This window comes from Haemorhous mexicanus, chromosome 3 (assembly GCF_027477595.1).
Source record: "Haemorhous mexicanus isolate bHaeMex1 chromosome 3, bHaeMex1.pri, whole genome shotgun sequence".
NCBI classification, from domain to species: Eukaryota; Metazoa; Chordata; class Aves; order Passeriformes; family Fringillidae; genus Haemorhous; species Haemorhous mexicanus.
The window spans coordinates 99,610,344-99,632,435 of NC_082343.1; the positions used below are offsets into that span (position 1 = coordinate 99,610,344).

Genomic DNA, 22,092 nt, shown 5'->3' on the forward strand with positions numbered 1-22,092 from the left:
TTAAGAGAACATACCCTACAACCAGGAACAAAGCCACGCAGATTCTCTTGGCTCCTAATAGCATTGCTGTAAACTTGTGCTCAAAAAAAAAACAAAAACAAAAAAACAAAGAGAAACGACAAAAAAAAAACCCACCCTAATCAAAAACCCACATGGGCTTTTTTCAGTAAATTTATGTGGACACATTTGTCTCTGAAGAAGAATGTCCTATTCCTGGTTGGTCTATTAATATGGGAACCACTAAACCTCCAAGAATATCTGCCACTCCGTCACTGCACAGCAGGATTGGTCCAGGTTTGCAGAACAGTCAGGGACATGATTTCTATAGCTCCCTGCATGTGACAATGGGTCCAAGGGAAGCACTTGAAAGCAGTAACACAGGTATAATATTTGGTATTCTTCACTTTAAAAGGTGTCATCAAAAGCTCATATAACCAGCTTTAAATTTTCTGTTTATGATGAAATTCGGAGTTTTAACTCAAAATTAAATTAAAATTAGGCTGAATGTTGAATAATTTGCAAATTGACTCTTTAAACTAGGTAATTTTTGCTTGATGAGAAATATACATTATAGTAAGTAACCTGCTGGTTATCTTGAACACCTTAAAATTATAAATAGAGTAATTATTGAATTCTCATCTCTGTGCTGCTGCTTCTCCCATGCTCTGCTCTTGTCCTAGCAATTAACAAAGGGTCTGATGGGCACTGCAGTATGACCTTGAAGCTGTCACTTCCTGTGAGTTTCCTGGAGGTTTGGAATTACTTCAAAATCTATGAATCTTGAATACTCAAAAAGGTCAGCATCACAGCAAGGGATGCTAAGACAAGCTACAGATTAGGATTTCTACAAGCAGAGGAAAAAAAGATTACCAGATTTCATGTAGTCCGTGGCCTTAACAATCTGCTGAAGCTGTTGGTAGGAGATTGGGAACAAGCCAACATTAGCCATTCCTTATTCCTAAATGGCTATTCTATTTATCTGTTCCTTGTTCTACTTTTGCATGCACCAACAACAAAGAGAAGGATTCTGCAAGATCACAGGAAAGGATAGAGCTGGATCAAATGTATGGGGGGGAAAAAAGGTTGAGTGGGAAGGATGGAAAGAAAAAGAGCATGGAGAAATTCCAATTTATAAGTCCTTCTTCAAAATTGTGTATCTAATATAAGTATGAAAGACCAAGCTTACAAAATACTTCTAGACCTATATAATAAAGAAAGAAGCAAGAGTCCTGCCTCTAATGTGAGTTCTCTCAGCCTAGTATTATGGCAAAGCCACAAAGCAATAGGATTGTAAACATCTGTGAGTTCTCTGGGAAATATATCCTGGGCAGCACAAGGGCTAAGATGTTTGCAAAAAAACCCCAAGCCCATTAAAATAATCCAAGTGACTAAAAATGTAATGGGCTGGGATTTTCTTCACTATTAACAACTTTTTCCTTACACTCTTGTTTCCAAAGAGCAATTAAAAAGATGATTTTCAGTGCTCATTCAGAAAGGAAAAAATAACAGTTTGGTGTAAAATGTTTAGGTGACTAATTGCATCTTAAGGTTGAGAGTTGTTTTGCTCCACACACAGCCACTGCTCTGTGCTCATTAGTAACACTGAGGAGTGCTACTGTAGCATGAAGTTCCTTACGCTAGATGGACTTTTACATATTTTCTGCATGTCTGTGTTTCTCTCTGGAAACAGCTATCATCTGGTGACAGGGACAGGCTAACACTCGGATAAAGGGAGCAAACTCAAGAGTTTCACTTTCCCAGACAGATAAAGCAGAGATACCACTTTCTATTTTGGACTGAAGCGTCTACAGCAAGTGAGCAAAATACTCCAGTTTTCATTTCATGAAAACAAGCAGCTTTTCCCCTCTAGGCCTAAAAACATTTGTCAGAAGCCTAAGTGAAAAATTATGAAAATACTGAGTGTGAATTATATCAGACTGTGAGAGACAGTCTAGTCTAGTAAGAAGGCTAATGAACAGTGCAGCTAAGGGAAATTCAGTTTTGTTACTGATTTTCTGTGTGACTTTATACTGCCTCTTGAAACCCTCTTGGACTTGCTCTGATTTTTCATGTGGCTGACTTAGCACTCAGTGTGGAGCATGAGTGCTAACTTCCCTCAGACATACAGTAAGCATATTTAATTCATACTGAAGGGAAAAATCCCTAGTGAGGGTCTAGTTATGAACCTGTCTGCAAGGAGAACAGTTGGGCATTACCACAGTTATGCCATCCCTGCAAGTATTCCATCCTACTGCCTCAAGCTAGACTCTGCCAGTAGACAAACCAGATGTAATGAACTAACACCTAGGAAGGTACCATTTTCTTCCCAGCACTCTCAGAACCACAAACACTAAGGTGCAGGCTTGCACTGCTACAAGACATTGCCAGGTGGTTTTGGGCCTGAAGGACTTGATATCCAAGACTGAGGATGTTAGCTTGCTCATTCTTATGAAAAGTGTAAGGGAATATTGCTGCTGTCTATGAATATCTAACAGGTTGGTGTGGTAAAAGCATAACAGACATTTTTTCAGAGCTGCACAGCTGAAAGACAGACAATAAATGGATAAAATTCAGCATGGGAAAGCCAATTTATTATAAATGGAAAAAAAAGCAACCAAGCATCAGTCTGGTCAAATACTGGAATAGTTGTGGGAACTCAAACCTTGGCAAAACTCATAACTTGACTGGACCAGGTCCTGAGCAAACTATTCCAACTGGACTTGATCTGAGCAGGAGCTTAGACTAGCTAACATTTGGATACCCCAGGCTACATGATTTTATAATTCTGTAATGCATCTTAAAAGCTATATCAGAGAATACTGTTTGGCCTCCTATTGGCAGTTCAGATGCAGCCCCTAGCTAGAGGCTCTATTCCAGAAATATCATGCACTGTGATTTTTCCTTGATTCCAGTCCCTTCTGCGTAGTTCAAGTTTCAACCATCAGCAAATTTATCACAGAGTTTTACATATTCAAAATATTTGTGTATTTCTTTTTATTTGTATGTGTTCTTCTCAACAACTGAAAGTGATGATTTTGAAGTCCAGCTTGCAGAGTTACTGAATGCTCAGAAATTCTCAGTGAGGTAGATAAGTGGATCACAACAAATATCCTGATCAGTGAGAGAGACTGTGTACTCGAGATAACACTCTCAGCTTCTACTCTGGGCATCCATCTGACTGCTTCAGAGTTTCCTGCTCCCCCTGAAAGGATGCTGCAGCTGTCTGGGTAGCAGTAAAAGAAACAACAGAGCTTTTAGTACAGTATTCAGTAACCTGAAATTGGTGTCATTTCACCCTAACCTGTCAGAGTGGGTGAGGCAGTTTGCACATTATGAGAACAAAGGAGAAATCCCTTCAGTGAGGGCAGGATCTCTGATAAGACCTGTTAGAGATCTGTTAGAACTGTTTCAAGCTGAAATCCTCATTTTTCTGTTGGAATCTGAGACTGTAATGAACAGCACTTAAGTAATAATTCCAGCTCCATTTGAATGTTCCAAGGTATCATTAAGTAGAGCACTTGAGAATAAATTGTGCTTTTTATTGATATGGGATATGCTCCCATGTCTTTTCTTACTTTGGCCCTCCTTACTTTTTCCTCAGAGTTAACAAAGGCAGAAAGTCCATGCTTCTGTACAATTCCCACTTCTGCAACTCCCACAGGACAAGGCAGTGCAAGCTTGGTTTATACTGCAAACATCTCACAAAAGAGTTGCATCAGATTTGCAGTCTGAGAGCTGCAGGAGCAGTTTCCCAAGCAGCTGCACAGTGCAGGGAGGTTGGAGGTTCCAGCCAGGGATAAAGGGCTGTGCAGGACAATGGCCCCGTGGCTGCACGTAGAGGGCTCTGCTGTACCTCAGGGCTCCTGGCTCCCATGCTAGCAGAGGTAGAAAAGCAGCTCTCAGTGAGACTCTAACTTTGCCTTACATGACTTTTACAAGAAGGTTTCCCTCTGATTTTTTTCAAAGCAATAAACTTCTTTTCCAAAACCACTTTCTGGTTTAGGTGCTTATAGTCAAATAAGCATGTATTTACTGCTCCTTACTCTGATTTCTAATTGACTCGGTTAGTGTTGATACAGACCTTGTCTAAACTTTGATTAATACTTTTCTTTTTCCAGGCTGGGGAGGAAGAACCATACCTTCCAATTATCAGAACGTATGTTTACATCTTCTAGCCAAATTCTCCCAAAATATTTTTTAAGAAATCACTATCCATGTAACCATTCCTGCTAAATAAAAGCCCCTTGCCAAGGAACTGGAAGAATATTACACGGGGCAGGAACCTAGCTGCAACACAAATTCTCTGTTTTGATTAGCTCCAAGTTTGGGATCCTCAGCTATACACGACACAGAAGAACATCTTCATTAACCTTCTTGCATGAAGTAGAGATAGGTATAATTTCACTCAGCACCCATTCAGACACAGAAAAACCACTAATTTCAAGATGAATACAGGATCACAGGAAGGTAAACTGTGGAATAAGTTATCTGGCAAACTACATCTTACAGAAATGTCTCTCATAGATTGCCACTTCCCAGTACTTATAGTTGTCAACTGTATCTTTTGCACAGAATGTAATCCATTGGCAGTGTCTTTAAAAACAGCCAATTCCCCCTTTTCATGGTGAGAGAAGTTTTTAAGAAAAATCACCCCTTGGGTAAGTATCTTATTCATTTCATTTACTTTACCTTTGAATGGAAGTATCTTCATTGACATGAACAGATAAAAAGAAGTTTTTCTTAGCCTTTAAGACATTCCCACTTCCTTTTGAATTTTAAGATGAAATAAAAATATTTTTGAGAATGTTCTTGATTATATAAGACCTTATATGAAGATATGAACACATCTGGTCTGTGGTACATTAATATTTACAAGAATTTTGCAAAAAAATTGAGATATGTGGTCCTGATGTGTTTACTAATTAGAATTTGTGAATCAGCAGCATTTACTCTGGCTTCAGTAGAGTTAACTAAAAATTTGTAAAAATGAAATTAAAATCAGTTAAATTATTATTAAATGTAGTATTCTGGATAGTTTTACATATAAAATTTGCAGAAAATTTTGCATTGAATACCAACAATTTTTAATTTACAGAGGTTTATTGTATCAAACAGAATCCAAAAAAAGTTAAGAACTTCCTTACCAATACTTGAATAATTAAAATTTAAAAATACTCTTTTCTTTATAAATGAATGGTGATAGGACTCTATCTATGACAGTATCAACCTGAAACTAGTTTTGTCAAATGGAAGAAGTGCAAACTCTATGTGGAATTTGGCCTTTTAACATTGTTCTCACTCCATTAAAACCACGCTACTTAGGGAAAGCTTTTCAAAGTTGCAGAACATAATCTTGGATCTGAAACCTGCTAAAGATAGTGGGAGGTGTTCTATTGGCACAGTTGCCCAGGGATGCTGTGGATGCCTCATCCCTGGAGGTATTTAAGGCCAGGCTGGATGGTGTGGAGTAACCTGGTCTAGTGGAAGGTGCCCCTGCCCATGGCAGAGGGGTTGGAACTAGATGATTTTTAAAGTCCATTCCAACCCAAACCTTTCTGTGATTCTATGATTCTATCACTTAAAAATACTTCAGATTAGGTCTCAGTAAAAAACTAGAACCACTAAAGGACTTTTTCTGTGAATGGGAATGTTGAGGAATAAACCTTAATTCATTTTAAAAAGTAAAGAAAAAAATTCTTAATAACTTCATTCTTTCAGATTCTTCACACTCAAGCCACAAAAGTTGTATTGGTGTAATTCAAAAGCAAGGCCCTTGTCCCTCCTTCACGATACCTACACTTATAGAAAATACTTACGCTTTCCTGACAGATGTTGCTTGATTAGTGCATCAGAGGAAAACAAACCACCACCTACAATGGTTCCTGGAGAAGCCTTGAGGAGAAACCCATGAGCTATCATTTTTAAAAATTATTCAGTTATTTTCATATAATTTTTTTATGATTCCCCTGAAGTTTTTTCCTCTAATTTTTTTTACAACTCTTATTCATTGGGAACAAAACCATTTTTCTCTGTAGTGTCCAGCATATCTCTGCAGTGTCTAGCATAACCAACATTTACAGCTTTTAAATTAAAACTTATTTGTGAAATGCCAAGCAGTTACGGAATTCACTCCCCATTAAAGAATAACTCTGGGATTTAAAAGAAAAAAAATACAAATATTTTTAAGAGACAATTAAGATTTTTTTAATTCTTTACCTATTTCTGACATCATGTCTGATTCATTATTGAAATAGGGATTCCAATCATAGGGTCAAAACCAAATGTTTTTTACCTATTAAACTCTGAAATCAGCATTCAATAGATTGCATTTAAAGAAGGGTCGTTTTATTTCTTTTAGCTATGAAGAGTTTCTACAAGGAAACAAATAAACCCCTAAGCTCATAGTTTTACTGGTAAAAGCAATAAGTTGTGATTTTGTAATTCTTCTTCAGAATACTTTTGGTATGCACCATGTATTAAAGAAAAGTGCTAGACTGGCCTAGAAAAAATAGATTTCTATGTGTAAAAAAGAAAAGAAAGTCCATGACTTGGTTTTCTTATAAACTGCATCTGTATGTTTTGATTATTTTCCTATTTAATACAGAAGAAAAATACTTGGGTATGTAATCTCTTCTGAATAAATTATAGTTCTTTTAACTGATCAAATGCTTTCATAATTACACTCCCATTAATTTGCAGTCTGAAAATTTGGAAACTAGGTGCTGTTCATCTCGGTGTACAGTTAACTCTGAAGCCTGAAGAAGGCATTTTCAATATCACTGACATTTTCAATATCACTCTGTAAAATGAACTGTCTATTTTACAGTTCATTATTTGGATGAAACTGTGTCAATCTTATAGCTCTGGAATCTACATCTCAAATATAATTTATTCATATTCATTATTTGAAGGACCTGTCTTTTTTCCTTTTGTTTTCCACAGTCCAAAAAATAATACCTAATGATAGTAATGTAGTTATACTTTAGTCCTCTGCCTCCTTATGACAGAAAACATGTACTGCTGAAGCTGAATACAGTGCAAGCACAGTCAAGCATACAAAAATAATCAATGATGGCCAGTGGTAAAGTATTCCTCAAAAATTAAGGTTGTTTCACACAACTGAGGCCATGCTGAAAGAGCACAGTGTTGTTATCTGTGGAAGGAGAGAAATCAACAGACTTTGAAGCAGTGGAAATTCTGTGTGTGTCAGGCTAGAAGAGCAGTTTTTACATGCAGATGAGGAAATGTAAACTCCACTTACTGGGAATACAAAAATATTGTAAAAGAAGATTATGATGAGGTGTTTATGAGGGATATGGGATATTTTGGAGATATAAAACATTGATATAGATACTACAGTGCTGCAAAAAATGTGTGCCACATAAAGTCCCAATAGCACTGAGATAAAAGTAAAGGGATGAATTTAACTGCATGGCAAAATCAGATGTTACTGTGCAGATACAAACACCACATAATCCAGTTAGCAACTGGCCATTTTAAGAAACCAAATAATGCAAGGAATTCTGTAACTTCAAAAACTTTAAATAAGGCAATCAAACATGAATGCTAACCCAAGAGAGTAGCTGAGGGCATCTGCCCAGATCATCACTGTTGTATCTTAGCGTAACTCTTCCAAAGGCAGCAGAGCTATGCTAATTTACACCAACTGAGGATCTGAACAATCGTGTTTAGGACTTCAAGTGACAAAATTACTTTTATTTTGGGATATATATTAAAGGGTTTTGGCAAGTCTGACCAAACACAGAAAGTGCAAAGCACTGCATTTTTAACTCCCCTTTTAGCAACTGTAGAGTTTATGCAACTTCCCATGGGAATCGCCTCAGCACTTGGGATATACCACAGCATCATGTTGCAGATCTTTGCAGATCTGGATGGAATGAGCAATTGGTTATGATCTGTTGACTTGAAGCAAAAATGATCAACACCACAATGGGAGTCTGCACAATTACCAAATTGTGCCAAGAAAAGACCCTTGAATTGATTACAAGCAAATGCCAGGCTGAATGAGATTAATTATGTAGGACAAGTTCAATGACAAAGAAGTATGACCAAACCCAAGGAAGACAGAGGCAACTGTACAAATGGAAAAACTCCAAGACAAGAAGGCCTTAGAGAGATTCACTGGGCATATTAACACAGCTAAACAAATTCATTTATAATTAATCACAATTAAGTGCTCCTCAGAATAGTTGCTTAGAAACTGCACAGTATGGCACTAGAATGACTGACAAGAGAAAGTTTCGAAAATTAAAATAAACCATCAAACAAACATTCACACTGAAATATTTGGTGATTAGTGAAGAGCTAGGAACTAAGGAATGTATCTTCAAAACTGCCTGAGTTGGTATTGCAGACACTGAATTCCAATTTCAAAGTTAGGCATATAGGAGTTGCAGGGATGTGGATGCCCACCACTTACATTCCTTCTAAAAACAAAGACTTTTTAAGTCATACAGGTTGCTTTGAACAAATTACTCTAATTCAGTGATTGTTCATCTGAATTGAGACTACTTTGGTAATAACTGAGTGGCAAATGGTTTTAAATACTGATTCAAATCCAAACAGTAAGAAAATACAAGCTACTGTGATCTTTTGTTTTGAATAATTAAGTACATAAAGAAACAGGCCATGAACTGTTTGGCTCTTGTAGATACCACTATGCAAGGGAAGCCTCTCATTTCAGAGCATTTCATTGTATTGACAACTTACTTAGGCCCTGATTCTGCAAGGTGCTTCATGCAAACAGTTTTGTGCCTGCATGGAACATTTCACAGCATCAGAGATACTGAAATGCAGATGGCTTTTAAGGAGCTTTTTAGAGAGTACATGCTTTTAAGACTACCTCTGAGTAATGAAAACAATGATGAAGGGTCTTATGTAAACAAAATTCAAGTGTTTTCCATTTCAGAGACAAAAGTTGACAAACTTAAGTGAGAAAAATGGAATGACTCAACCTTACCAGGGTCTGAATGAGTTATTCTAACAGAGAAAAAGCCCAGCCACTTCCATATGTAAAACTTATTGCGACTACAGAGATGAGGTTGCTGCAGATGATGGGTTTCTATACAAAGGACATTATCATAACACCACACAACATGAGGTTGGAAATGCTAGGTATAACCTACAGTGCCCATTTGAGTATTGAGAAGTGCAGGAACAGAGCCCAAGGTGTTCTGTTCTGGCCAGGCATGCATGCTGCCATCAAAGATAAGGTATCCAAGTGGAAATCTGCAATAAATACAGGAAACAAAAATGCAAAAAAAACCCACTGAAACCACATAAGATTCCTAATTTCACTTGGCCCAAGGATTGTTGAGCAAAATGGGAAAGATTACTTCTTATAGGTGAACTAATAATTGGGGATCTATGTTCCTTGGTTTTGTTTTTAATAATTTAAATTAGACTAGCACACTAAGTTGCAATTTAAGAACACATAAAAAACTACAGTTTGTTCAGTTTCTTTTACCACAACATTGCAGATAAATTAATAAAACACTATCATTTACAAATGGCTCACTCAAGCCCTTTTAGCATTTCTCCAAATACATCACATCTGGTCCTTGCAATCACATTTCCTATACAAAAGTTAGCTAAAGCATCAAGGGATTTCAGAAAGTGTCTGCAGATTCAAAGGATACATACTTAGCACCAAAGGAGTATTTCAACTTAACACAAGATTACTTATTGGGCTCAACAACCTTAGTATTCAAGAAAAACTGTAATGACAACTTCTATTAAGTTTCCATGTAGAAAAAAAAAGACATAAACAACAGGAGTAAAAAGGTGATAATAGGAATGGAAATGATTATTTCTCTTGCAGCAAAGAGTAATTTTCTAAGATAAAAGTGAGTGAAAACTATGTAATAGGTCTCAGTCTTGCTGCATTCTTATAGGAGGACAGCTGTAATCTCAATGGGAAAAGGGAAGGGGAAGGTGGGAAAGGGAAGGCAAGGCAAGGGATAATACTTCTTTGTGGATGAAACAACAAATGCACATCCAGGAACTGAACATCAGAAACACCTCAAGTGGAAAACACAGGATGTAGGTGGAGAATTCACTCCAGCAGGTAAACAGAATTCTGCAGGAATAACTGGTTTGAGTACATAGAGTGACTGTATATTGGGAGAGCTATCAAGGTTTAAAATAGTACAGGCACTGGTCAATGTCCAAGAATAATGTGGTTCCCTATCCAAAGAGGGAAATGTTCCTGTGGTGTTTTACTAATATAACCTAATAATTTTTGTCTTTGCATTTTAAATTTATATTTGAAAAGGCCTATTTTTTACCAGATGCCTACAGCAAGGAAGAAAATACTACTCTTTTCCAGTAATATTTTATTTTTTTTATTCATCAGAATAAAAACAACAGAAGTTTCTCCACTTCTGGGAGGATGCCTCTTCTTCCCAATTCTTGCTGAGCAAATTGCACTAAAATCACATCAATAGAAATAAATAATAGATAATATATTAATATAGAAGAGTTTCCCTAGAAGTATGAGGTAAGGATCCCCTGTCTATCATGAAAACACTGTACTGCATGGAGTTGTTTTTCAAGAAGAATCATAGCTAACAGGGAGAGCTTCAGGAGCTTCAGAGAAGCTCACTTTTCTATGGGAACACTGCCAGGGTGACACCTCTGGGAACAGCGAGATGAGTGAAAGGAAGTTAAGAGAAAGAGTAGAAGATCACAAAGAATATGGAATCACTGTAGTAGAATGACATGGAAAAAGATGGAGGAACAGAAATTCTAACTCTTACTTGATTGCAGAGAACATGCAAAAATAGACTGAGCTCAGCATTTTGAGTTAAGAGATGTGGGAAACAAAAGCTCTCAGGCTTCATAGAAGTGCAGGAAAGGAGGCTGCACTCCTCCCTCCATAGGAAATACCAAAAGACATCCCCCACAGAAAACAAGAAAATCCACATAGATGCCTTGGGACTGAAAGACTGGGCATACTACAACAGTATCAGGGAGTATCCAAACTGGAAGGCACCTAGTTGAACTGCCAATCTTCCTGAGGATCAGATTGTTCAGAATAAGCAATAATGGGATTTTCTGGCAGAAAACTGACCCAAGACAGCAAGGGTAGATGTTAAGGATGGGATATTTAGTTCCACAGCAGATCAAGCTAACACTTAGTTACCTATATACATAGGGTATATACATATATGTGTGTGTGTGTGTGTGTGTGTGTGTATACCAATGACCTTTCAAAAACTGTGATTATCTTTACATCAAAGTAGCACTAAGGAGAAATAAGTTTGTCACTTTCTGGTAGTCTCTGGTACGTGGGTTCTCACGCTCCCACATTGACAGGACACCGAGTAGAAATTCTCACAGTTGGTCAGCTGTGTTTTAACTGGGATTGATTTACTGATGAACAAAATGTGTTCTTTTAAAACAAAAATTAATTCTAGCTTTGGACTGCTTAGGTTTTTTACTTTTACTTGTTTTGTGTAAGATTTAAAGTGCTTCAAAATGTTGTTTTTAACAGTATTTATAATTCCACAATGGTATTACAGTTTAGAAGTAATAGAAACTGTTAGAAAAACCTGCTATAAAAAGGAATAAATAAAGAAAACTGATAAAAAAAGGCCCCTTGGTAAGATCACACTGAATTTAATTTATGAATACTTTAATATTGGTAGCTGTCACTGGGTGGGCTGTTAACTGCTTTCCCATCATAGTTAACTTTACTCATCAATATAGTGTTCCTAGGTCCTTTAAAAATTAGTTGCTTTTCACAAGTACTACAACCAAAATCTTAATCCTGGAAAAGTTTGGTTCCCTGCCAGATATTGATTTTTCCAGCTTTAAAGCTGTCTACCCCTTTTTTTTTTTTTTTTTCTTTTTTTTTTTTTTTTTTTTCTTCCCAGCATAAGTAATTGAGAACTAAAGCAGAAGATATTGTTCTGTTTTTTGGAGATCACTGACCAGGCTGTAACTGCTTTGGTCTGTTGACAAACTATGCCCAAAGGCTCTCACTTTTCTATTTGAGCTTTGGGCAAAAATGAAAAATTGTGCAATCTGCATGGTAAACCTGAGTAAGAATCCTTACAGATGAGAAGCATGACTGGTAAGGAATAATTATGCTGACTGACCCTGGAACAATTTAATTGAAAGCTGCAACATTATTATTCTGAGAGCCAGGAAATGGGAGCAATGGAATCTTGGAGCCACAATTTCCAAAAGGAGAAGCATGACTGTTAAGCGAAATATTTCTCTAACCTTGTCGGATTCTTATATTATTTTGATTGTAAATATTATATAAATGATATTATGGGAAAAATGGAAAAAACTACATTGAAAACCTGAACAAGGAATAAAAGATGAAGAAGAGATGAGAACAGTATAGATCGGTAGGGAAAGGACAGAAGGGATCTCAGCTTGGGTAATAGGTAAAAAATGTGCATACATTTCCCTCTACAGCCTGGGGCAGGAGCCAAGGTTCCTGATTCTCACTATTTTGCTGTCAGCAAATATGTGTGAAACATCCCAGCAATGCTCCCCATCTCCTCCTGGTGCCAGTCCATGCAGATCACTAAAGCTTCTACTGCTGCTAAGACAGCAGCCCAGGCAATAGAGCAGACACAAAAATGTCCCACGGTGGCTGGTGGCCTGACAGATGGCCAGTGGTATCCCATATTATGGAATTTCTGCTTCTTTTCAGCTTCTGCTTCCTCATTTTAGAAACAAGGAAATCATACTCCCAGACCTCACACACAATGTAAATGAAGTTCTTCACAGTGCAAAAATTTCAAAATCAAATCCTCTTATGTAGCTTTGGTTTAGCTGCCTTGTGCATGCACGTTACATTTACATGATCACATCTTCTTCCATCTTAAGCAGAGAACAAGAGCATAAATGAGAGCTGTGTAAAGGATGCTGCCATCCATAGGACTCCTACTTCCCTGCTTTCAAATATATGTGGGAAATGCTAAGATGCTTTATTTCTGTCTCTGTACCAGCCTCACAGGATGTAGAGACAGAGGACAATAAAAATATAAATGGCAGGAGAAGGCAGGAGATGGGCTGATCAGACAAGGGAACTTGAGACAGAGAAAAATGCAGAAAAAAATGATGAAGGAAAACAGGACAGAGTAAATGGACCAAGTGGAAACTGGGAGTAATCAGAGTTTTGGGATAGGAGAAAGGACAGTATGGCTGCTCTGGAACTCGACTCTCCTGCTTTTTCTGCAGAGTTCATCTCTTTTCACAAATGGTCAATTGCATTACACAGATCTGCTAAATTCCCATAACTCCAAGCAAATTCAAGAGTTTGAACATATACAGTTCTCTACAATGTGAAGAATTGACAAATTGAGCCCTAAAAGTATCCAAGTGAGCAATTAAAATGATATACCTAAATTTCTGGTTTAAAATTAGGATAATACCAACCCTATTTACTTCAGAGTATAACTGCAGATGAAAAAAAAATTCTTTTATAACTAAATAACTAAATTTATTTAGAAACACTCAGATGTGATGGTAGTGACAAATGTGTGAGTGAATTAATAGGTATATCTTCAGAAAGCATTTTGCGAAAACTGGAGTGAAAGACAGACAGGGCCTCACATGGGATAATAAAGGAAGAGAGAAGAAATTAATTAGTTGGCTTATGCAATGATTACTATCTGCCCTGTGCAATGATTTACTTTGTTATCCTGTGGAAAAATATATGATCAGAAAACAAGGAATTGCCATATAGTGCAAATACAAAGGAGAACTGAGTTAAGTAAGCCTGCTTAAAATTCTTTCATTTTGAAACTTAACACAGTTTTATGTGTTCAACTGGTATAATGATAACTGCTAAATTAATAATTTATGCTAATGAATTATAAGTAATAGATTTTAAACCTAAAAATATTACTTTAACTTAATCTTGCTTTTTGCTTAGGAAAAACTTGAAATAAGTAGAGAGAGTGGCATGATATAGAAGTGGGATCTCAAGTTTAGGTATTTTTGTATTTTTTTCTTCCCGATTTCTACCAGGCAGCCTTGACTGCAGATGTTTGAGAACAGCAGAGGAGATGAAGTAATTCAGAAACAGCTTCCTAAGATAAGTAGAAACCTCATAAAGGATTTGCTTAAAATATTCATGCTGCCTCAAGACTCTTGAGTGTTTTTTGCTTATGCATTCACTTTTCCTCAAACTTCTACCACTGACCCATCCCAACCCAAAATCCAGGTCCAAATGTGAGTTTCTCTGAGGTGTACATGTCTTTCTCTGCTTATACTTAAATGTTTTCCCTGATCTCATTTACATCCCCTTTTGCATATCACATATTCTTCTGGCAGCATATATCAGCATGACCTAAACTAATAGTTTCAAAACATTATTTTTTACTTTGTGGGAAATCAGCTGTAAATTTTGCATGTATTGTTTAACTCTAGCAACTAAATTAAGTAAAACTAGAGAGCAATTTTACTCCAGCAGTTTTCTCATGCTTGCTTTCTTATTTTTCCCACAGTTTACATCAAGAGTTGTTTGGGTTTTTATTAATCAGCACATGTACTGAATTCAAGAAATGTATTGGAAAACCAGAATACTGCTAAGCAGTATGGCAGCATGTGGTATCCATTCGTACTTTCCCTACTGAATTTTCCTCATTTCTTGTGAAAATTTTTCCACCTTAACCAAATTACCAGCTCAGGAGCACCGCCCTGTCATAGCACTAATAAATGCTATAGTTCTTCCACACAGAGAGCTGCAGTAGAGCATATGTGCAGGAAGACAGAGCAAAGCTAAATCTCATGATTCCCTAAATTTCATAGTTCAAAATTGTTACTCCAAAGAACTAAAACAAAATGGGAAAGAACCCATTTTGAGCAGGGGATAACTAAGTAAACATTAAAAAAAACATAGTCACATGAGAAAATGCATTAGGCTGGTAGCAATGATACGAACCTGGGGAAAATTATGCAAGCGTTTGGGAAAACCAAATTGTTATCCCTCCAACTGTGTTTGAGAAACTGCAATGCTTTACTGCTTGTATAATCAGAAGTGTTTCATCAGTCTAATTGTATGGGAATTTTCTGCTCTAACTAGCAAAGATCAGAAAAAAATTGAAAAGGAATTCAAACACTAAGATGAAATTCCAGAAGTTCTGTCTTTTGTCCATCCCTGTCACCTAATGGACACACAAAAGGACATACTAGGCCAACAGACATGTACAGAGCACCCCTGTAGGGAATCTCTAGAGACTTCAGTACAAGTTCCAAACAGGATAAGCCCCCTCTGCAGCAGCTCTCCAGACAGCATTTCTAATTTCTGATACAACTTTACACAATTTGCGGTCAAATAAATATTTATAAAGAAAATATTTGTTCTTTATATCTTACTTGAGTTCTTGTGAGCTTGTGGCCAGCATACTCCGAATGCTTTTGTCAGCCAAGGGACAGCCAGATAAACTGTAAGACATGGCAGGACATACAAGTATGTTAATCTTCTCATTAACTGAACACTCCCAAACAAACACAACATAAAAATTAAAAAGTAAAAGTTTGTAATGCAGAAAAGCGATGGGGCAAGTGCTGTAATATTGAATTCCGTAATATAGTTAACCCTCTGAATATATTTAGTTATCAATATTACTTCCAAAATTACATACTGTAAATGTTCTTGTTTGTTTGTTTGTTTCTCTATGAACTAGAAAAATATAACAAAAATATTGGAGATTCCTGGGTTAACTACTTAAATGCTTAAGGAGTAGTTTGGAAATTTTAGTAATCTATTTAAAAATAAAAGACGTTTATACAACACACAAATTAGCATGCTTTTAAGATCAACATATATTACTCAAAGGGTTAACACATAGTTCAACGTTTTACTTTGACAGCATTGTTGAGGTAAGCTGAAAACAATAAATTGAAAAGACAGAATCCACCATGAAAAAAATGAAGTCACACCTTCTATGTGAGGCGTAATTACCAGTCACATGACCACTCCCATCACACCCTGGTGTTGGACATCTGCCACCAAACAAAAACAAAAACAGCCAAAATAGTAAGTATGTTTAAAAAAAAACTTTTAAAAGTTTCATTGTTTCCAGTTTAGCTGCAATGACTGCAAGGGGTTTTAAGCATCCTAATCGAAAAGCTGCAAAATGAACAGGTTTAAATGAAAATGGCGTCTCCATACAATATAGCATCATTAAGAACAAGCAAATACACGTTAGCTTATCACTTTACTTAACTGGCAGTTTGAAACATTTATATGCTGCAAATGTTGCATGCTCATACTGCAAGGCGTATATGTATTCGTTGGTTTAAAAAAAGACAAAGAGAGAAAAAGTTAAAAGGAGATAAATAATTTCACCTCACATTATGCTTACGTTATTAAATCCTTTTTGCTCTCTTTGCATTGAGGGTATTTGGGTTTAGGACTTGGGATTGTAACTTCACCAGGATACCTTCTTTCTTCAAGTGCCTCTTGGAAAGGATCCAAATCTTCCGGCTACAGGTAAATATATACATATTAATTTCAGCTAGAGAAGGTCACAACTTACACAAAATAATGCAAAGCAGAGTCATCAGATGGTATTCTCCTTCTTATCCTATTCTGACAGAGAAAATGAATGAAATTATTTTATATTCTTTCACGTACTAATCTTTTGAGTAATATTTGAATATTTTGATGAAGGCTTCACAATATGTGAAATATATAATTTATTCAATTAGAAAAATAAAAAGGAAAAAATCTGACTTTTTCTGTAGCTGTCAAATTATTTTTCTCTAAAGACTCAGGTCTCCTCCCTAAAGCCACTGCACAACAGAGGAAAGGCAAAAAAGATGACTAAATGCAGTATCCTATGCATCAAAAAGCTAACTTAAATAGCATTTTTAAGGATTTAGAACACCTCAAAGATGAAAGAGAAGCAATCTTAACATCTAAACATAGAATCTCAGTCTAGGATGAATCTCAATGGATCTGTCTGGCAAGACAGAATGATATAATTTGTAATTAACTTTAGTGCTGTTCACAAATTCAAACCTATCTATTTCAGTAATGCAGTGGCTGAATGCAGGGATTCAGGGATTCCTGCAGATGGTGCTATAAACAGCATAGTAGAAGTAGGGAGTTCTTTGAAAAACATGCTGCTTTACCTCACATTTCCTTATAGTGACAGATTTCCTGCCAACTTCAGTGAAACTAATAGCAAAACTGTACCACCAAAGCTAGAATGCATTCAGGCTACCTAGTGAAAATGCCACTTCGTTGTATATTTCAAAGATACTGAGAATTGTTTTATGGTTTAATTAAAATTGGCAAGAGATGTGCTAAACACAAATGATTAGCCTAATTTTTAGCTATAAACCAACTAGAAGACCTCATACAACAAAACTGAATTGAGTGCAGGATTTTAGGCTGAAGAATGGATAAGGGTTAAAACCTGACAGAAGAAAGCAGTATCACTGAACCTTGTCAGCAGACCTCTTCAGTGTCCTGTCTATTCTGTTTTGAATAGCAATAAAAATTCACTGACATATTTTCTTTATTTGCCTCTTCTGTTTAAAGGCTATTGCTGCTGTCTTGGTATTATAAGAAGAAAATTAGCACTGATATCTTATATCCCTTCTTTGTATTTTTGAGAAAAAGTATTTCATTAATGCAGGCCCTTGCACAGAGCTATCAAGAGCATATAAGTAATCTAGAAAATTAGCTGAAATAGTTGAAAGCTTATACTATACTCTGCTGCTTTGTTTAAAATGATTTCTAAGTAATACATGCTTTCAAATAGCACATCATTTATGGTTTTCAAATTCAGGAGAATATCTTGTCTTCAGAGCTGATTATCCCAGTATTGCACAGTTATGTCAACTTGCTTATACAGAGTAACATAATCTGGATATAGCAAAACATCTTTACTGCAGAAAATATTTGTTAACAAGGAGATGCTGTTAGAAAACATGATTCACATTCATGGTTCAAATGTTGTCTTATGGAACTTAGTCACAGATCAGAAATGTGCCAGTATGATATAGTCCTAAAGATATACCAGCAAAAAAGCCCTTTATGTAGAAAACCACCAGTTTTGTCACATACTAATTTTGCTTCCTATTTCCCTCCAAATTCCAGAAAATTAATGAATTACCAAAATTAGACTGCAACAAGAACTATATAGATGAAAAAGACATACATTAATTTCTTTGGAATCATCTTCATCTATCCTACTTGGCTTCATTTTAGTGTAGTCCACTGGCAAGTCCCAGCAGTCACCCTCATTCAGTTGGTAACAGCGGTTGTTCATCACAGCTTGTCGTTGTGGGGACATTGGCTCCAGTGGGGTCAAAATGGTGCAGCAACCATCTCGCTGCCTCTGCTTGTTCATGCTCAGATCCAACGTCCCATTTTCATCGACTTCCATATCAGGATTCTGTCAAAAAAAGAAAAATATTGTTAATGCAGCTTCATACTTGCAAACTGCTACCTCTTCTTCAATCTGATTGCCTAGCAGAATGATAAAATGCTTTTCCATTCCTGTATAGATTGTAAGCATTGAGCCCCCTCCTACACATAGCATGATGCTGTTACACAACATTAATGCTGTTAAAGTACATTTCTTCCTGAATGGCTAATTTGATGTCTGGGGGGAAAGGGGAGAGTCTTCAGCACCCCTCTTGCCACACAGCACATTGGTGCAAAATCTGATATATAAAGGAGAAAGCTCTAAAGGTTTCTTTCTTGCCATTGTCTTTATGTCCTTGATTTATTCTGTGACAGGTGAAGTAACCTGTGAGGTAACATCTGCATAATTCTTGTCTTCAGTCCTGGCATGCATCTGGGTGATTAGAGAAACAAAAAACAGCTAACATCAAATAATCTTTGTTTCTCTTTTTCTTTTACATTAGCAGTCAGTGCTTGAATAGATAATGTCAGAAAATTAAACAGGGAAGTAGGGTACCAAAAGAAGTCCTTTTGGAAACCATTTGTCAATGAGGAAATGCTCTTAAGTTTCGCAGCTCCTTCCCTGCAGATGAACACATATTAACAATTCATGTATATATTCTGATAATAATTTGTTCCAATTTCTGTGACAACTGGTACTGTGAAAAATGGGATGAGTATGGGCTCTTTTGCAAAAACAAAGAAGCGTTGACTATTAGATAGGGAGAAATAAGATATCTTACAATGAACACAAAATTTAAAAACTAAGGACAGATAACATATGGGCATAAAAATTCCCATAGAGAATCCCTCATCTTTCTAAAAATGAAGTGTTCCATGAAAAATTTGGTTTCAAAATGAATGTGAATCCAACTGACTCCTTGCATGTCTAGTGACTTTCTTTCCTCTTGAGTAACAACAGAGCTGCAGGAAACCACTGCAAATGCAAATCTCTCTTTCTGAATTACTGCCTTTTGTTAGAGCTTGTATCTAATTGCTGCTATCTGGCTAATTTAATTTAGAAAGTATTTGTTTATCTCCTCAGACTCATTCCTTCAGCTGCAATATAGTGACACATTAGGAAAGAGGCCCTTTCTGGCTTAGACACAGAAGATTTTCAGCATTGTATTCCAACTTCTCCCATCATACTGAATAGAGAAGAACTGCATTTTTTTACATGAGAGAAAGAGATTTCCCTCCTGAACAGTATTAAATCAATTAATATAAAAAGCAGCACTTGAAAACAAAGTCCATTCTGGCTTGGAGCATGAATATTACTAATATTTACTGCTATAGGTTTAGTTTGTTATGAATGATCATAACATGAGGCGGTTTGCACAGTAAGGAAAAGCAAACCTTTGTCTATAGGAGAAGAACAGAACATGTCTGCCAGCTCAAAATCTCTCTACAAGCAGAATAAAAATGTTTCCTCTGCACTGCATCTGTCGGCTCAGCCATCTAGTGGTCTCCTGTAGGCAACACTGTACTGTTTGCTTGTGCATGTTAAATACTCATTTTTGAACAGCTATCAGAGCCAAAATTTTGAAGTTAAAAATAAAAACTCCTAAATCTTTAACAAATGTTTATAGTGCACTGTTTTTTCTTAATACAGAAAGATTAATGACAAAGCTTTTATTTGTATCTGTGATGGCCATTTTATAATATTCTGAGGCTGTATGAACATACAGTACAGCAGTCACTCTGCAAGACTGTTATGCACATTTTAAGTCACCTGTACTGGAGGATTTGTTCATTTCAAATATATTATGCATTAAGAACTCTGGTATCACAGACAGGCAAAAAATTATAACATACAGCACCACAGATTTCTCTGCACTGAATCTTACAAGCTTAGGTCCCATTTGTGACTTTTAAATGAAAATGCAGAGTTAAATCTTAATCATTTTGCCAAGTGAATGAACCAGACTGCATTTTGCAAAAAAAAAAAACAATACCCAAACAGTAGTGAAATCAGTACCACTTGAGTAATCCAAACATCTTTTATAATTATAGTAAGAGACAAATTTAAAAAAGGAGTACACGGTATCGGTATCATTAGTTTATAAAGCATCATGATTTCCTGCAATACTTGAGAGCAATTTGTATCTTTCTCTTGGTATTTTTCCTCGCTGCTTTAAGCAGACCCACCAGATTATGTTAATTTTGAGTGAAAAAAAAGGCCAGATGTACTAAAGCTTTTCTCTCAATCAGGGCCACAGAGCAAGAACAGTTAAGAGAAATCTTCATCAACAAACAGATTTACTGATTTTTACCCTTGCACAGAGATCCTGAGGCTTAGTGGAGAGGTTCTGAGGCATCTCCCTGCAGCGGGTGGAGAGATTCAGAATAGCAGTAGCAGCCATGTGTGCTGCCTCCATGTCATGAGTATAGTCAAAGCTGCTCTTGCTGCAGGTACTGCTGGCACTGCTGCCTCCACCACAACTCATATTGCTGCTGCTGCTAGGGGCATAACTGCTTGTTGTGCTGCTGGTTGGACTTGAATTCTTACAGTAGCGTTTAGCTGTGGGAAGAAATATGACAAGGATGACTCAAAAAGAAGAAGCATTCTGCATAAGTGAAGAGGAAAACAAACTGCTGGAGGTGAAATTTATAATGAGGAACAGTAACCAATGCCAAAAAAAAAGCCCGCAATAAGAATGATGGCTGTATTTCTTGATTTCTGTTTGTGAGTTTTATATGCTACATGTGTGAGACCGTATGAAATAACCTCCTGTAAAAATCTGCATGACATGATCATGAATTGTTCTGACAAACAGGCTGGATTTATAAAACAATAAAAACACAGAAACACTGCTTTTACCCCACATATATAGTCAGACAGGAGGTACAAATCTGCTCAGCTCATTCATTTTTATTAATGACAGGCAATGTAACACTATGGGACCTTTTCCTATTTACATGAGGAACTGCTAGTTTAAGGCCTAGAACTCCCCAGAGTTACTGGAGATCAAACCCACTTCAAGACTGATGAGCTTGGTCTCTGGGCCACAGTACCACCCATAATTCCTCAAACACCTCATGCTTCCTAAAAGCTTTATTTCCTCCTACACCACAGGCAAATATGGCACTGGCCATCCCAGAGACAGGAGCACGATAGGAGAAAAAAGGTGGTTGTCATGTGCTAGTTTTACCATGACTTGCACAAAGGCAGAAGCAATGGCTGTTTAAATGGCAACACAGGGACAAGTGAAAAATCCTCCCCTCCCCCTTTAAACAACCTGAGCACCTACAACTCTTCATAAAGCTGGTAAGGACCAGAGACACCCCTCCCTGCTCCCAGGGCGGGCAGTGATGCCCAGCTGTGCTCTGACTGACATGTCACAGGTGGTCACAGAAGAGCCAAGGCACTGACAGTGCCCATGTCCAGCCTATCTAAACACAAGGCAGCACTGCTGCTGCTTCTAAATAATGCTTCTTGCAGCCAAAGGTATTACAGCAGTAAGGGCAAGCAGCCCTATTAGCCCACTTATTTCCCCAACCCTCTTCCCAGATGCGCTGTTTTAAGAGTATTTATAAAAATGCAAGAAAGTGTGAGCTTGTCTCCAAAATGTAGAAGTTTATGTATTTTCAGAAAAAAAAATAAAAGTCAAGGTCAGAGGATACATCCACGCATATTACAGCAACTACTTCCCCTTAAGATGGAAATGTATACTGCAGAGATC

The 22,092-nt window shown here is 36.9% G+C and overlaps 1 protein-coding gene across 1 annotated transcript in view; it reads right to left on the reverse strand.

Moving 5' to 3' along the window:
* MYT1L (myelin transcription factor 1 like) overlaps positions 1-22,092 on the reverse strand; it is a 221,092-nt gene that overhangs the window by 41,044 nt on the left and 157,956 nt on the right. Inside the window, exons 11-14 of the mRNA XM_059842822.1 lie at positions 20,683-20,930; positions 18,162-18,398; positions 16,356-16,477; positions 15,364-15,432 (exon numbers count right to left, since the gene is read on the reverse strand). Coding sequence (XP_059698805.1) covers positions 15,364-15,432; positions 16,356-16,477; positions 18,162-18,398; positions 20,683-20,930 — 676 coding nt within the window. The remainder of the gene's footprint in view (positions 1-15,363; positions 15,433-16,355; positions 16,478-18,161; positions 18,399-20,682; positions 20,931-22,092) is intronic.